The 17,338-nt window shown below is 41.5% G+C and overlaps 1 protein-coding gene across 4 annotated transcripts in view; it reads left to right on the top strand.

The window, feature by feature from the left end:
- Positions 1-15,187, top strand: part of ARHGEF28 (Rho guanine nucleotide exchange factor 28) — a 230,453-nt gene extending 215,266 nt beyond the window's left edge. For 2 of the 4 annotated variants that reach the window (XM_032763554.2, XM_032763558.2), the window contains one exon: positions 14,062-15,187. In XM_032763554.2, the coding sequence (XP_032619445.1) occupies positions 14,062-14,225 (164 nt within the window). In that variant the 3' untranslated portion in view covers positions 14,226-15,187. The remainder of the gene's footprint in view (positions 1-14,061) is intronic. The other 2 variants (XM_032763555.2, XM_032763557.2) reach the window with 2 other exon arrangements.
- Positions 15,188-17,338: the final 2,151 nt, after the last annotated feature.

Genomic DNA, 17,338 nt, shown 5'->3' with positions numbered 1-17,338 from the left:
TTGTAACTGTTGTTCTTCGAGATGTGTTGCTCATATCCATTCCACACCCGCCCTCCTTCCCCACTGTCGGAGTAGCCGGCAAGAAGGAACTGAGGAGCGGTTGGGTTGGCAGGGGTATATATCAGGCACCATAGTGGCGCCACTCCAGGGGGCGACCTGCCGGCCCACCGAGTGTTGCTAGGGTAAAAGTTTCTCCGACGAACGTGCATGCGGCGTGCACGCACCTAACTGGAATGGATATGAACAACACATCTCGAGGAACAACAGTTACAAAGGTGAGTAACCCTCTTTTCATTTGAAATTATCAGATTAGGAAGCCATCTGGTGCAGCAGTCAACATCTGCATTTACAAAGAAAATTGCACCCAAGTTATAGTATGCACTTAACAGGATTTCTGATTTCATTTAGGGAAATCCTATATGACAAACAGCAAAACGGGCTCTGAATATCCCATCTGCATTATTTTGGCAAGGGCAAAAAATGGAGGTTAGCATGAAAGAATACCGCCCCCCACCCCGTTTGCTTACTCTGTGCATTTGACAACATATTGTATATGGTCACTTTTTACTGTTTGGCCTCTATTCCTCCATTGCTTTCATAGGCCTTTCAGCCAGGAATAAGTGGGAGAAAACCTTTTTCAAATAGAGGAACATGTGATTGCAAAGCCACAAATTGACAAGGAGACTCATGGGCAGGTGTGGTATCTGAAACTACTCTTAACATGTTTTTTGAAATTGACTAGATGCCAAGTTGACAGCATTCAATTAATTCTAAGATGAGTAGTTTGTGTCTTTTGTTCTAGACACATCCCCAGTACCCTTAGTATGGGTGACTGCATCTAAGGTACCCATTGCTCAAAGCATAGTTGTAATTCAACTAATTGAACAAATATAGATATTTGTAAGACAAGGTAATTCCATCAGTTCTAGCACTAATATCGCACAGATGCATTAATGCTGGCAGATAACCTCACAGGCAGAATAGAATTGTCTTCAATTTTGTAATTGGCAACAAATTTTAGTCTTGTCTCATGCCACAGAACACACAGTTTTGTGTTCAACTTTAATAAAGCAACGTTTGTGGGATGCTTGGTGGAAGTGAATCATAAAGGAAGTATGTTTTCCTCTTTGGAATAACATCACCATTTGCTTAAAGCAGATGGCAAAGGGATTAAATCACACGGCAGTGTGATACCAAAGTGAAAAATATGTCATTATATGTCATCTGCAATTAGCATATTTCAACCAACACTTGCTTTTGGCCTCCGTAGTTGTAGGGTCTCATACTTCTGTTACTAATTCTGTCAGTGAAAATATCTTATCTAGTCTTTGCACCACAGTGGATGAAGTGGTATTACATAGCCTTATAATTAAGACAGTTAACTAAGTGTCATTTTTATAATGTTGGCTAATTTAAATAGAGAATTTCTTGTATAATTGTACTCTTTCCAATTTCCAATGTCCCTGTTTGAGGGTTTTGTTAATTAGGAGATAAGTCTAAAATAGCATCATACTTCTGTGGAAGTGCAGTATTCAGATTAGTCATCCCCTTCCTTCGGACATACCACTGGCATTTTATATATTTTACATATGTGAGCACCTGGGTGGGAGGGATAGCTCAGTGGTTTGAGCATTGGCCTGCTAAACCCAGGCTTGTGAGTTCAGTCCTTGAGGGGGCCATTTAGGGAACTGGGGTAAAAATCTGTCTGGGTATTGCTTCTGCTTTGAGCAGGGGGTTTGACTAGCTGACCTCCTCAGGTCCCTTCCAACCCTGATATTCTACAATTCTATGCCAATTTCTCACACAGAAACAGGATAATGACCAAACCTTTTCTCATTTTACTCACACGTGTAGTCCCATTGATGTCAATGGGACTGCTAGAATAAGAAGAATTAGAGGATTTGGCTATGTAGGAATAAAAAATAAAGGCCATCACCAACCTTTACATATAGACTTGTTTTTTGGGGGGTGGGGGTAGCTAAGGTATGTGGTCCTTCCAACAGCATAAATCGAATGGAGACAACATGCAAGTTTTCAATTCATTAAAGTGACTCTATCCCCGTAGTCTTTTAACTGTAACAATGGCTACCTACTTATTTACATTTATTCATTCAGATTTCTGAAATACAGTTGTATGTGTCCAGCCCATAAATTAGAAACCACAAAGTAAATAAAGGATGCAGCATCCTTGGAGAAGAGACCAGAAGGACAGGCTTTGTAGCATGCCCAAAAGGTTAGCAGATCTTGGATTTGGAGAAGTGGAGTGGGACAGGGGAGCAAGTTCCAACATGGAGGATTCCCACCCTCTCAGTCCTCAGCTCCCTCTTTTTTATGTTGAATGAGCTCAAACTTGAGAGGGTCTGCTGATCTCACATGTGACGCTGTGTCCCAGGGAGAGAGGTGGTCTCTCAGGAAAGGGAGCCACGATACAATAGAACTTTACTGATTGCTGTTTGAGGTTAAGAAGAGCTGATGGGGAGGCTGTGTTTCTCTTATTCAGTATGATCTATGGGTGTGGGCTTGGTAGGGTGCCTTGTTTTAATACATTATTAAAACTTTCATATAAATTTTGCAATGCACTTAGAGCCTGGAATAGATGCAATGCACCAATATGAATAAATAATGCACTCTAATGGCCCAGAGTAACCCTTTGAAGATAATCAAATTTTGCAAAATAGTGAGGATGCAAGTACCCCCAATAAAAGTCGTGGCTACTGAATCACAAAATGTACCTGGCTTGCTTATTCTGAAAAATGCAATCTAGCTTTAATTATTTATGACAGTACTTTATAATATTCCAGGAAATGCCTTGTAGCAAATTATAGAAAAATAATGGAGTCTAAGGGTATGGCTACACTTGAAATTTCAAAGCGCTGCCGCGGCAGCGCTTTGAAGTGTATGTGTGGTCGGAGCGCCAGCGCTGGGAGAGAGAGCTCTCCCAGTGCTGTACATAAACCACATCCTCTACAGGTGTAGCTTGCAGCACTGGAAGCCACGCTCCCAGCACTGAGGCACCGATTACACTGAGGCTTTACAGCGCTGTATCTTGCAGCGCTCAGGGGGGTGTTTTTTCACACCCCTGAGCATGAAATTTGCAGCGCTGTAAAGTGCCAGTGTAGCCATACCCTTAGTAACGTGAGACCTCACAACAGTATCTGCTTAATATTTGCTAAGAAATCTGGGGCAGATTGTCTGTCTGTGTCTTGTACTGCCACCTATCACCATAGTATCTGAGTGCTTTCCACATAAAATATATTGGCCATAGTGAAATTTCTAGTAAACTTTATGGATTCTCTGGCTTGCCTTCCTTATCTGGTTATAGAAAGCTCTTCTTTGTGTAGGGTGTTTTGGTGTGGTAATGAGTGACAAGGGGATGTTGATGATGTCAGTGTTCTGTTTATGGTAGAAAAACTTTAGCAAATCAGAAGGTTTTGTAGAATTTTCTAAAGGTATGTTTACCTTTGAGCTAGATGGTGTAATTTCCAGTTCAAGTAAACATACCCATACTAGCCACCTGAGTACAATTCCATCCAAGTGAATACTCCTATCACTGTGGCTAGACTGCTATTTTTAGTGTGGTAGCGGGATCAGAGCTAGCACAGGTATGTTTGCTTGAGCTGGAAATTACACCTCCCAACTCCAGTGTAGACATACTCTAAAGGTTGGCCAGACTGGATTCATCTAATCTCCTCTGGAAGTTTGTTCCACAGCCAGATCCTCCAAATGTGAATGCTAATGAGAATAAGTGAAGTTCTACTCTAAGCAAAATAAAATTGCATTGTAGAGTTTTTCTTCCAAAAAAAACCAAACCAACCCAACCCCACTTTAAAGAGTAACTGTAAAGAATATATTTCCAGAATTCAATAATACATAGCAGACAAGGAGAGAAATTGGTCTTAATATATGCTGCAGCATTTCCATAAAAGCATAAAAATATGGAAGGCTATTTTGGACTGCCTCCAGAAATAGCTGGAGAGACATTGCAGTAGTTTGAGAATGTGACTGATATGGTACCACTTTTTACATTCTGGGAGGAGGTGGCCTGCAGTGTCACCTGATGGGGTCTGGAGAGCTAGCATTTGGGAAGGTCATAAAGAAGGGACTAGCAGTAGCTTGTAAGCAAGCGAACGTGACATTATAATTGCAGATTACAGCAAAAGTGAAATCAGAGCAGCATCGTACATGGGCACTGCTGCAGGATGTGGTGATAGATTTATAGTTAAGGGAGATGAAGGAAGTGCTGATGAATTCAGACTCAAGGATAAGGCCAGGGTTATGGATAAAAGAGACAAGTGGGGAAAATGAAGGTCAAGGAGGGAGGAAGAGTAATGTCTGAGGTTGTCCCTTTTGCTCTAGAGAAGCACTTCCCTGAAAGGAGTTGAGAGAAAGCCACAAGTTTATTTGGCAAGTGTTTTTGCCAGCCTTGATGTAAAATATTCCCTTTGGTTTTACGCAAACTGTTTCAACAGCAGTTACTTATTCACAGTGTGTTTATCAAACAGTCTAAAAAGAGCCCATTTCAATGTATTTAATCACACCCCTAAACTTCCTGTGTCTGAGAGTCAGGTAACACAAATTACATGCTAAGGTTTAGTTTTTGCAGTATTTTTTGTAAATGATCACAGGAGGCGGAATCATCACAGTGTGTTTCCTGCCAGTGCTGATTAGGAGACAAAGCAGAGTCAACAATGGCCACATTCAGATGACTGTCAGGAGATCCCTCACAGACCAGAAAAAGGGAACATTTCCTTGTTTGTTGATATCAGTGGAGCATGAACATTTTTTCACTCTGACCATCAGATAAGAGGCTTTGATCACATGCTTCCACTTTTAGTGATGCCCATGATTTTCCTACAGTAATCAGCAGCTTCTTCCATTAAAGGGTAAGATAAGTACATAATGAATTTAAAACAAGCACTTGGCATTATTTTAGCTACTGAAATGGCTCTTCACATTGTTTTCAGTCCTTTTGTACTCACACCACCTTGGGTTTTGGTCTTGTCAGCTTTCATAAGGTAAAAGGTTGAACTTGGTCAGTGCTTAGGAAATCACCAAGTAAAAAGTGTGCAGAGTACCTCTGTAGAAGGCACTCTTCCTTCTGTATGGGTAATGAATCTGTGACCTAGTATTATATTAGGGCAGTATTAGTCAAAGGGTGGGGCACGGCCCCTTGAGCAGCAAGTTGAAGGATGACCTGGGAGGTGGGGACGGTGGCTATAGTTCTCTAGGACCTCAGCTTTCATTTTTAAATAAGTGTCTGTCTTTTATGAGTGCAGAAAAGTCTACAAAATATCAGTTTAACCAATTCATTGATGTCTGCCTGAGTTTTCAGAGAGCCTGAAACGATAGTTTTGAGGGATGAATTGATCTTTTCATTCCAACAGGTGCTAATTCAGATGTCAATGATCATACTTCAAATGTCTGCATTGTTAATGATTTAGCTGTACATTAACATATGTAGGAAAGGAGAGAGAGATTTACTGTGATCATCGACACTAGCATTGTACCCATCACGGAGTGCAAAGGGTTAGTTGAGGTGGCAGAAGATGTATAAGTGAAGATGTGTAGGCTTTTAACAGTACGTGGCAGTGTTGTGGGGGGCAGATGCAATTGGTTTGTTTTTTTCTGAAGGGGATACAGCTTTCAAAAGTATGGGGAGCACTGTCTTAAGGTGTGGTTTGTTATAGAATTTCTGTTTCTCCACTGACAGCTCAATCTGAAGCTTTAGCTACCTATTGTAATTTGTTTGAACTTCAGTATCCTGGCTAAGTTCCAGCACCAGTGTTTATATTACGTGTGGTATCTACCTGTGTTTCCCCAGTTTTATCAGTTGGATAAAATATTCTTTACTTTCTTTCTAAAGCTGATGTTTGTGTAGTGTGCTGGCACAGGTTGACTACTGTGATGGGTGAAATGATCCCTATACATACAGCTGGTAACATTCTTTGTGATTCTTTTGTATAAAAAAGTGTTCTAAGGTTTTATGATTATTTTCTCTTGATCATTTGGGTGCAGCTGTGTTTAATGAGCTGGAAAAGAAGTAGGTCAATAAAATGTGTTCATTGTTCACAGACTATCCATTCGACCACGTGTGTGTGTGTGTGTGTGTGTGTCATTAGCCATCTAAGGGTTCAAAGCTTACCACATAGACAATTTAGTAGAGAATTCACACCTAATTAAATCAATATTAAGCAATATCTGACAGCTGGTAGGCAGTGCTCCACACTGAGGTGAGACTATAGGCATTTAATGTGTAGAAGGGTGTGATTTCAAGTAAAATCTGTTTTTAAATTTCCGCTGTTAGTGTCCAATGGAAATACTGTAGAAAGAACGTGTTTTAAAAGCTGTGCACTTTTTAAAGCCAGCACAATTGTTGACACATCCACCTAATAGAATAATAGCCTTCAGCTCAAGTGGTGAAGAGACCTGTGTATCTGATGCTGAAGGTCCAAGATTTGAACCTGGTTGACAACAATGGTATCTGAGAATCTTTGCAAAACTGTTTTTAATGACCCCACTCCATAGGTCATCAACATGGAGTTGCATCCATTTAAGCTAGCCATGGACTTGGTCCAAAGGCTCTTAACTGAACCTTTCTAAACAATTGAGAGGCTAAAACAAAATCCATGCTGCTTTGTTTGAACTAATTGCACAGATAATAGGCATATATAGCCCTGTGACATTCCAGTAGTTTTACCGTGATCAACAATCGAAGGCAGAGACAGAAAAAAAGATTATGCTGTCACAGACCTTTAATGTCATAGAACCAGAACTCGGATTCCTTCCTTTTAAATCTACTAACAACAAAATACTCAAAAGACCGACAGGGCTAATTAACTCTGGGTCTGTTTTGATCTAATTGCTCATCTGCTTTTTGTGAAAAGATATCTCAAGCAGGAGGATGCTTGTTTACCTTAGAAATGTAGCAGTTGCTTTTTCTTCTGTAGGACTGGTTAAAAGTAAAGGGCAGCATTAAAATTCCTCTTATTCAGCTGGTTAAGAAATGGATTAGGCTCCTCTTTCCTCAGTGGTAAGAGGGTCAGAATTTTTCTGGGTGTGTGAGAGAGGTTCATAACAATTCCAGTTTCCAGTGTGAAACCTTTCATGGAGGGATAGTTAAAGTAATGCCAGACCCTCTGAGACCAAAGGCCTGCTGGTGCCCAGCCCTCTGTGGAGAGGGGGAGTTGGGTGCAAGAAGCCTTCCCCCTTCTGGGCAAGGTGGGGGCCAGAGGCACTTGCCTGAGTGCAGAGACTCTGCATCTAGCATTTGCGTTGGCACCGAATAACTCCAAAAGGGGAAGGAGAGGAGCCATGGCACCAATCCACCCCTCTGTGCCAGGCAGCAGAAATGGCTACACACAGGTAGGGGGCACATCCATATTCTTTCAAAGAGTGGCACAGTGGCAGTGCTCCCCCTGCACTCCAGCTTTCATTTCATTGCCTCCTGGTACCCCAATGGGGTAGCACACTTTATCCTGTCCCCTCCTATGGCTGGTTGTTCACAGTCACAACCGAACCCCTAACGTGTAAAATCGATTTAATACTGGGAAAATACTTTGCATGTAATAAAAATCCAAACATCCCTCAAGTAGAAGAGCCAGAGACTATGAATCCCACTAGGGACTTGGCTATTGCTATTGATTTCATACGCAAGGCACTCAGATAGTATGGTGGTGGGCAGAAATACAGACAGATGCAGTAGCAATGTAGGCTGGAATTTTCAAAGGAGCCTCAGGGACTTAGGCACTCAATTCCCATTGAATTTCAATGGCTGGTGGATGCCTAACTCCTGCCTTTGAAAGCGCCAGGCTCAATCACATTTACGCTTAACACAATACTTTAGGCTTCTGACAATGCTTTCCATTATGTAGGAATGCTACTTTCGGGGTTAAATACAGTACTTCTGCCATTTCAAATAGCTTTGGGCTGAACTTAACATGTCAGCTGTCAGTCCAGATCAACGTGGGCTAAAACCAGGCGCGTGGTACAGAAGCTGTTTAGTTGTAAAGGAAAAAATGGAGGAGCTACTGGTTTTTGAAAAGTATTTGATGCAAAAAGTAGCTGAAATGTACACTGGGTGGCTGTAAACATCACAGTAACCCCGTTCAGTGTGTTAAACTGGTTCTGCACAGAACATGACAACAGTCGAGATTGGTGGATTGGGGCAAAGGAATTCTATACCTACTCCATGGGGAAGCCACTGCATATGGACCCTAAGGGGGCCTGAGAGGAGAGAAGGAATCTGGGTCAGAGCAGGAGGGAGCTGTAGGGGATTTTCTGTTATATATGCATGTTTTGTGGTAGGATTGCTCCCTAATTCCCAGACACCCTGTCTGTCTGTCCTTCCTGTCTGCTCATTATGGTGTTTGAGCACCTGAGGCTGACCTGAAGAGCACTGTTTCTAGGGCAGAGTGGTGGTCAGGGAGACCATTTGTGGTATTTAATCAATACAGCATGACATTGGACTGAAGGTGGGGAGTCGTTTTGTCTTACACCATCCTGTTAGTCATTTTCCCTGCTGCATCGCCATGCCAGTACCTTGAGGTGCCGGTTATGTTAGTTTTGCACATGTGCTGCATCCTCAATTGGTGCAAGTTCCATTGCTTTGTCATTTGCACCCATTTTCTGATCACTTTACACCTAAATTAAACCACATTTTATATGATGTCAGCTTTTGGCTCAGACTTCCATGTGAGTGGAACCTGCTTATACTTGCCCTCTGTCATTCCAGTTTGGCTGTACAGCTGTATGAGTAAAATGTTCCTTGCACAGTTCATTTACATGCACTTTAGCCAGCTGGCTAATATCTGCTCTCATTTACATTTAAACAGAATTTGATTCATTTTTAATACTGAAACTGCCTGTGTGTTTCTGTGTCTCAATTGCTTGTGGACTTTAGAGCTCACCAGCTATTGGAACAGCCTCCGGCTCCTTTTGACATAAATTGTCATTGAATGGTTTCAGTAACTCTAATTTCAACATACAGGGCCAGATCCTCAGCTGAGAGAGAGAGGTGGCTTGAAACCATTTTCCCACTATATTTATACTGGTCTGGCCTGGGCTGAAGCAGCCCGCAGAGTAGCGTACAGCAGTCTAGGGCTACTCGAAGTCACCCAGTTCCTACCCTTTCCTGCCTTCGACATGCCCTTTGGGGTAGGGTAGTTGGAGTAGAGTCTGACCAACCCAGCACTCTCCCCTGCTTTCCTTAGCCCTGCCTAGCAGAAACATGGCACAGCTGAAGATTTGACCTTGTGTGTTTAATAAGAGTTAGTTAAACAGTTAGATTGTAATGACATCTTTTGTTTAATATCTGAGAAGCTACAGGATGTTTTGAGGCCAGTACAGGGACTAATCTGCCTGGGGGCTCCCCTTTGTCAGGAGGACCCCTCAGCTGCTCCTCCAGGGCAACTTTCCATTTGTTTCATGGTGCTGAAACTGGGACCATGAATCTGGCCCTCAGTTCAGGTTGGCTGCCATGTCTCCTACCTTTCCCACAACATCTGCTTTTGCCAGGGTTAGAGTCACCGGGGAAGTAACATCCTGTTCAGCACAACATGGTTATATGCAATAGTATTAACGATGTCAGTGAGAAATAATTGAATCATGAAGGGGCTGGTGCAGCCAGGTGCTTATCACATCTTGTGAGGGGCTGAGTAAAAACCAGTGGGAGCTGATGGTGCTCAGTACCTCACAAGAAGTGCTCTGGTTTAAACCATGTTCTGCAAAAGAGGTCTCTGTTGGAGCTAAGCTTCAGTGGCCGTGGTAGAGTAGTCACCTAAAATTTGGAAATTTGCTTCAAAGTTGGGGGTAGGGAGTGGAAAATCAACAAAAAATGTATTGCTTAATCCTAAATGTAACAGACACACACAAGGAAGATTATGAAACTGATTTTGTGTCTGGTCTAGGCAGGGGAGTAAGATGGTACCCACCAAAAAAAGCTCACACAGATAACTGTCCTGTACCTTTACCCATTATCTGCAGCAGCTTCTTACCTCCAATGTATATCAATACTAGAGAATAATACTTGACTATTTATTTCTAGCACTGTAGCACTTGACTATTACAATTTGTTCCTTTTTGTAAAGGAACTCTGTCCCAGTGTGGATACTTCGTATGAGGAGCCTCAGAAAGCACTGTTCTTTTTAGCTGTCACTACTGTGCATAACAAGAGAGCAGGGTGGCATAACTGTAAATGTACAGCAGGCCCCATTTGTTCAACTCTTCCTACGCCTCAGATACTTATTTGCTGTTCTGGAGCAGTTCCTTCATTCTTCCCTGAGCAATTGCTGTTGTCATGGCATATTGATGCCTACTGTGGTACCAGCTGCTCTCCGGAAAGGTCTCATGGCACTGAAGCATTGAGACAGCAGGCACCCTCTCCAATCCTAGACTGATTATGTCATCTTTGGGACACATTGTGCTTTTATTAGGCAGGGCCTTTGTTCAGGCCTATCCAAATGGCAGCCAAGAATGGCACTTTCCTCATCTGTCAGCTTACACAGAGCATTTATAGGCCAAAAAATACTTGTCACTCTCATAGTGGCTGAAACTTCCCCTATTTGAGACTCATGCTGCCCTGAACTTTGAAAGAGCTATTTTTAAAGAATTTCATGATAAAGCACTGGCTACTCCTAACTTTGGCTTAACCTACTTGGTCCTTCACAGTTCTCATGTTCCCTCTCCCCCTGTCTCATGGTTTAGACCACAAACTGCAGGCCTTTGGCATAGCATTGTAACATCACAGAGGTCACCTTCCTCTGCAGCATGGGGTCACTTGCAGGTTTAAACTAGTGTACATAGTGAATTCTCTGAACTTGAAGTCTTTAAACCATGATTTGAGGACTTCAGTAACTATTACAGGAGTAGGTGGGTGAGGTTCTGTGGCCTGCAATGTGCTGGAGGTCAGACTAGATGGTTGTGATGGTCCCTCCTGGCCTTAAAGTCTGAGTCTATGAGCAGAATTCCATAAATAATTTCTTTCAATAGTGATGGAGTCAGAAGTGTTTCCATCTGCTGTAAATTGTAATGCTTGCCTCTCATTGTACAAACTGAACCATTTGTGATCAGAGATTCAAAATGTGTTCTCAGTTTTCCAGATGGGGTTAATTGAGGAAGAGAGGGAAGCAACTAGTCCAGAGTAACAATGAAGGTCACTGGCACAGCCCGGATCAGGACTCAAGACTTGCTTATGCCAATACCCTGAGCTGAGTCCTCTGTGCAATGATGCCTTCTCCCTATGATGAAGGGTGCATCTCAGAGGATGCAGTTTCCTTTGGAAGATGTATCATTTTATTGCTATGCTATTTAGCAAAATAGAAGAACACCAGTTAATCTAGAAAGTTTAGTTTAACCAAATATCTTATCCATCACAATGACACATTTAAAACACAGTATCACTATTGTAACAATTGGTTTAGAAAGTAAACATGGATTGAAGTGTCTTTGCATCACAGGCAGTTACACTGAAGATGTGAACTGCAGAATCACTTTGCTGAAATATGTAGATGTCATTGTTAAACTAGTAAGCCTCTCAAATTAATCCAAGCCCACTGCACAATGTAGTGTACTTGGACTTCAGTTTTACACACACACAACAGAGAGCACAAGGTAGATTGATTTGTCTTATGTCACACTGGAAGTCTGTTGCTGAACTGTGAAATCGAAATAGTTATAACTAGACTTGGCAGAATGTTTTATTTTTTAATAATTTTGATGGATATCAGTGTTTTCTTAGATTTGTATTGATTTAAATTTTCACAGTTGTGGGAAATTATGGGGAGGGTCAGACAATTATGTTGAGATACAAAAAGTTAGTTTTATAACTATTAAAACACAGATTGTCAAGATCACATGAAAATATACAAAGTAAATATCCTTAAATTCTAATAAGTTCTCAAGCAGTGTTTTTCTTAAATTTGTCTTTCTGTAAATTTCGATTATTTTCAATAGAACTATTTTTGTCCATTTGAGTGTACGTGTAATTGATGTTCACCAACATTTACTGATTACATCTAATCCTTCCAAGCCTTGCTATATATCTAACTGCAGTTTGCAAGTACAAATCAGATAGACTTGTAACTGCTAAGATTTGCTCCCACAATTGGAGTTTCAGTGCTTGGACAAGGTCCTTCACCAAAGGCTCTTAAGCAAAGTGAAGAGTCGTGGGATAAGACGAAAAGTCCTCTCATGGATCAATAACTGGTTAACATGCAGGAAACAAAGGGTAGGAATAAATGGTCAGTTTTCACAATGGTGAGAGGTAAACAGCGGGGTCCCCTAAGGATCTGTACTGGGATCAGTGCTATTCAACATATTCATAACTGAGCTGGAAAAAGGGGTAAACAGTGAGGTGGCAAAGTTTGCGGACAATGCAGAATTACTCAGGATAGTTAAGTCCAAAGCAGACTATGAAGAGTTACAAACAGATCTCACAAAACTGGATGACTGGGCAGCAAAATGGCAGATGAAGTTCAGTGTTGGTAAATGCAAAGTAATGCACATTGGAAAATATTCCAACTATACATAGAAAATGATGGGGTGTAAATTAGCTGTTACCACTAAAGAAAGAGATCTTGGTGTCATCATCGATATTTCTCTGAAAACATCCCTTCAGTGTGCAGTGGCAGTCAAAAAAGCTAACAGAATATTAGGAACCATTAGGAAAGGTATAGATAAGACAGAAACTATCATAATGCCATTATATAAATCCGTGGTATGCCCATACCTCAAATACTGCATGCAGTTCTGGTCACCCCACCTCAAAAAAGAGATATTAGAACTGGAAAAAAAATACAGAAAAAGGCAACAAAAATGATTAAGGGTATGGAACAGCTTCCATATGAGGAGTGATAAAAAAAAAGACTGGGACTATTCAGCTTGGAAAAGAGATGATGGGTGGAAGAGGAATATGATAGAGGTTATAAAATCATGACTGGTGCGGAGAAAGTGAATAAGAAAGTGTTATTTACCCCTTCACATAACACAAGAAACAGGGGTCGCTCAATGACATTAATAGGCAACAGGTTTAAAACAGGTTTCAGAGAAGCAGCCGTGTTAGTCTGTATCCGCAAAAAGAACAGGAGTCCTTGTGGCACCGTAGAGACTAACAAATTTATTTCAGCATGAGCTTTCGTGAGCTACAGCTCACTTCTTCAGATGCATAGAATGGAACACACACACAGGAGATATGTATACATATAGAGAACATGAAAAGGTGGAAGTATGCATACCAACAGGAAGAGTCTAATCAATTGAGATGAATTTAAAACAAATTTCTTTAAAACAAAAAAGTACTTCTTAACACAATGCACAGTCACTCTCTGGAGGTCCATCAATGGCTATTAGCCAAGATGATCAGGGACAGAACCCCATGCTCTGCGTGTCCCTAAACCTCTGACTACTAGCATCTGGGAGTGGACAACAAGGAATGGCTCACTTGATACCTGCCCTTTTCTGTTCATTCACTCTGAAGCATCTGGCAGCGGCCACAATTGGAAGACAGGACCATTGGTCTGACCCAGTCTGGCCATTCTTATGTAATTTATCTGCAAGCACAAAAATGCACTCACAAATAAAGTCTCAGCCTGGCTGAAAATACACCCCATTATTTGCTGTGTGACAGTGTAATACCTTTACGAAAGGGGTGGGATCACTAACAAGGCCAAACAGAACACGTATTATGTACTGTATGCTGCCTTTCAAACCCTTCTCTTACAGTATTTCTGCCATTCCATAAGTGCACACAGAATAACTACAGGATAGACAAAAACTTCTTTTATCAATACAGTTGCTTATGTTTTTAGTACCATGGTTAAAAACAATGCCATCAGCCCAAGCCCTTGGAAAGCAATGGAAAGATATCCATTGATTTCACTGGGCTGTGACTACGTTGTGCTTCACTGTAGGGTGCATTCCTATAGTAACAGTTTTTCTTTATGCACAATTACTGTACGTACACAGTGGTGGTTTAACAAATTGCCAATCACAAAGTAAGAATTTTGTCTGTCAGTTATGAGTCTGAATCAGCTGTTTATTGTACCATGTCCTCTGTATGTATTACAGATTTAACTGCATCCCAGATCCGGTGTCCAAGAATGCACAGTCTGAATCCCAGCTGCATCCAGGCCCAGCCACTTGCTGATGTTCTGCTGGTGAACCCGCAGTCTCACAGCTCACAGGATGCAGAAAACGGAGCGAGAGTTGAAGAAAATATTGTTTACCTCTGATCGCGCATTTTCTAATTCCAGTAGCACTTTGGGATGAAATTGTATTTTGCTTTTCTAACTGTACGCAGTTGCTCCCTCGATGACCAAAAGGCTCTAAGAATAGTATTTAATATTCAGTGCAAGATTTTCCCCATCATAAATATAACAATTAAGTTATTTTTTAAAGCATTTTTTTTGTAATCGTTAATTTATGACACATGGTTTCCAATGCTTCAAAAGGAGCAACAGAAAGAAGGACAAACTCAAAGGTAGGGATGTTTAGAACTGTCATGAAGATACCACCATAAGACTGTTGATAGGAACGGCAAAAGATCGGTGTTGCTTTTCTCTTGAGTTTAAAAATGCAGGTTTCTGTGTTTAGAGATAAGTGCCTGCTGTGTGAGCTTTCATAGTATGAATCAGTAACTTTTTAACACTAGTGATGTGATAAGGGAAGATGGAAGAGTGAGCCTGGCGGGCTGTCATGTTCATAAAAATGTGCTCTGCTTGAAGGACTAGCTGGGTTTCTGAGTTACTAGCCTTGTAGCTTCGCAGAGCTGGGTTCACACATTGTTCGGCTCACCTCACAAAGGAGGCTGTCTTTGGGGGTCTCAACGTAGACCTTAGCAGAGGTCTGTTCACAACAGAGAATCAGTCCACATTTGGGCATGATTTCTGTGCACAGGTGCTGCAGGTCAGTTTGGCGATGTATTGTGGTATAACTGTGCCTGGTTACAGAAAGTGCCCTTACTTACATTAGCATTAAAATTCACCAAATGAAGCTTTCCCACAGGGAGGGAAAAGAAGAGAACACGTAGTGTCTTTAGTATAACTGAATCCCATTGAGACTTCACTGCTTTTCCATAAAGGAGGAAGTCACCTTTCTACTTTCACTCAGTATGTTAGAGAATAATAAACCAGGACCTGTTCTTGGCTTTTGTTCTTCAAAAATATTTGTATTCTTCTGTTGGATTTAATAAATATTCTGTACCTCTCTAGAAAGTTTTAACTTTGAAGACATTCTCACTCTCTGAACAGAGTTAGAAGACCTCCTTTTAAAATGTGTGCTGTCTGGTCTTGTATCTGCTTTCTGCTACTGTCAAACACAGCAGTGACTGAACTCCAAATGAATTACACCAGACTAACCTAAATTGGTAGATAAACTGATTCACATTTCACATAGGCCTCATATCAGTGGTTCCAAACTTTTTAGTAAGCAACCCACCAACAAAACTTTGTTTTGCTTTGTTTTTTTACAGTCCAGCCAGGGGAGGGTCACAGGCCCGCATCCTTCTCCTCCAGCATTGATCACCTGCAGCACCACCTTCTATCCTAGGCCGGTGTGGGAGTGGTGGGAGCTGGAGTGGGATACTGATTCCACAGCAGCAGCTCCTGTCCCATGGGGCTGGGCTTGGCTCCCTGTTCCAGGTGTTGTGACCTGGTGCATGGGGTCACAATGCTGAGTGATTGTGTGACCATGGTTGCAAGGTCACAATGTCCAGAGCAGGGTCCAGCCCCATGGGACAGGAACTGCCACTATGGGTTGGGTTTGTCCTCCAATCCACCCTCCGCACCGGCCCCACAACCTATACAGAACCTTCCCGTGACCCACAATCCATCATTTGGGAAATACTGCCTTAGATAGTCACAAACCTCTATCAAGGAGTTGATAGCTTTATAGTAGATTTCTATTCTACCTGCCTGCTGACAGCAGGCCAGTCTTCTGGACATAATGTCTGCACTCTCATTGCAATGACTTGCTTACTTCCTATTGTTGTAAACTGTACTTCCAGTGAGTGGGATTAGGAATAGTCCAAAAGTGGCTTTTTTCAAGCTTGACGTCATTGGGCTAGCAGAATGGGTAATTGACTCTCACTTAGACTTAAGCAAACAAGAGGCTTATACCCCAAACATATTGGGCCAGCTCCACCGCTGATATTAATTGATGTAGCTCCACTCACAGAAGCTGAGAATCTGTTTTGGGGGTGTGCTAAAAGTCTAAAGACAAACTATTGGACTAGACGGGCCACAATTCAAAATTCAGTATAGTAAGTACAAACAGTATCTTCAAGGGGGAAAGATTTTACTTCTCTCATCGAGTTAATTAAGGAGACTGGAAAGCTCCAGAAGTAGCTGGTTTGTGCTTGTTGAAATTCCTCAAACACCCTAACATCAAGCAATGTCTTTCACTCACCTGTATTTACAATAAAACTTATTAGACTGAAGAAGGCAAAGGCAGGAAACAGGTGGCCTCTGGATTTAGGTATTTGAAATGAAGAAAGTATTTAAAAAATAGGCCAGTATGCCATAGGCAGGTGGTCTTTAAAACGAGACCTAGTGTGCAACCTGAACTCCTGCCATTATTTAGACATTTCTAATATTTAGTTGAACTAAAACATGAGCTTTTAAAAACTAATGAAAATCAGCTAGCTCAGGATAATAACAATGAAATCACCTCCCCGAAACAGCACTGTGCCTTTTCAATAGCCACCTCAGTAGACATGTTTTCCATGCATTGTCAGGAGAATATTAATGATCCCTCGTCCGTTTCTCATTTTTATATGCAGTAGAAAAATATATTTCAAAGAACTAGTTCCACTTTCTCTCTGACCTTTTGCTGCTGTTTAATAGTACAAATCACCCTGCTTGTTATTACGCCATTTAGCAGCAGGTTTATTTTGCAGGTGCCAAGCATTCCTGTCCGATTTACTTTCAGCTCATCAGGTATGGTATGATTCCTTTCTCTACCATGACTTCCAGAGCAGCTTATCTTTGGCTCCTCAGCATTGGCTTTGGCAATACATTTCAATATTCATCTTACTGAGAGGCACCCATACTGGTGGGGTTCTGTTTTCTCCCTGCTCTTTGAAAAAAAATATTAAAATGGTCCAAAGTCATTTAATAAAGGGGGTGTTTCTTCACATTGATCCCTAGACCATGCCTGGTGCCTTTAGTTTTATGTGATTGTGTGATTCAAAGCAAAAATATCATATAAACAGCTTGGTAAAGTTTGTTAGTTTTTAAGGGAAACTCAAAACTAAGCTTGTCAGCAAAGCTGCAAGTGCTAACAATACTTATAAACAGCTTGGTTATGGTCGAATGACCTTCCTGAAGGGCTCAGTCTTACAAGGTGC

This window comes from Chelonoidis abingdonii, chromosome 6 (assembly GCF_003597395.2).
Source record: "Chelonoidis abingdonii isolate Lonesome George chromosome 6, CheloAbing_2.0, whole genome shotgun sequence".
In the NCBI taxonomy this organism is placed as follows: domain Eukaryota; kingdom Metazoa; phylum Chordata; order Testudines; family Testudinidae; genus Chelonoidis; species Chelonoidis abingdonii.
Note: the sequence above shows the minus strand (reverse complement) of the source record. Positions and strands in the feature narration are given on the sequence as shown.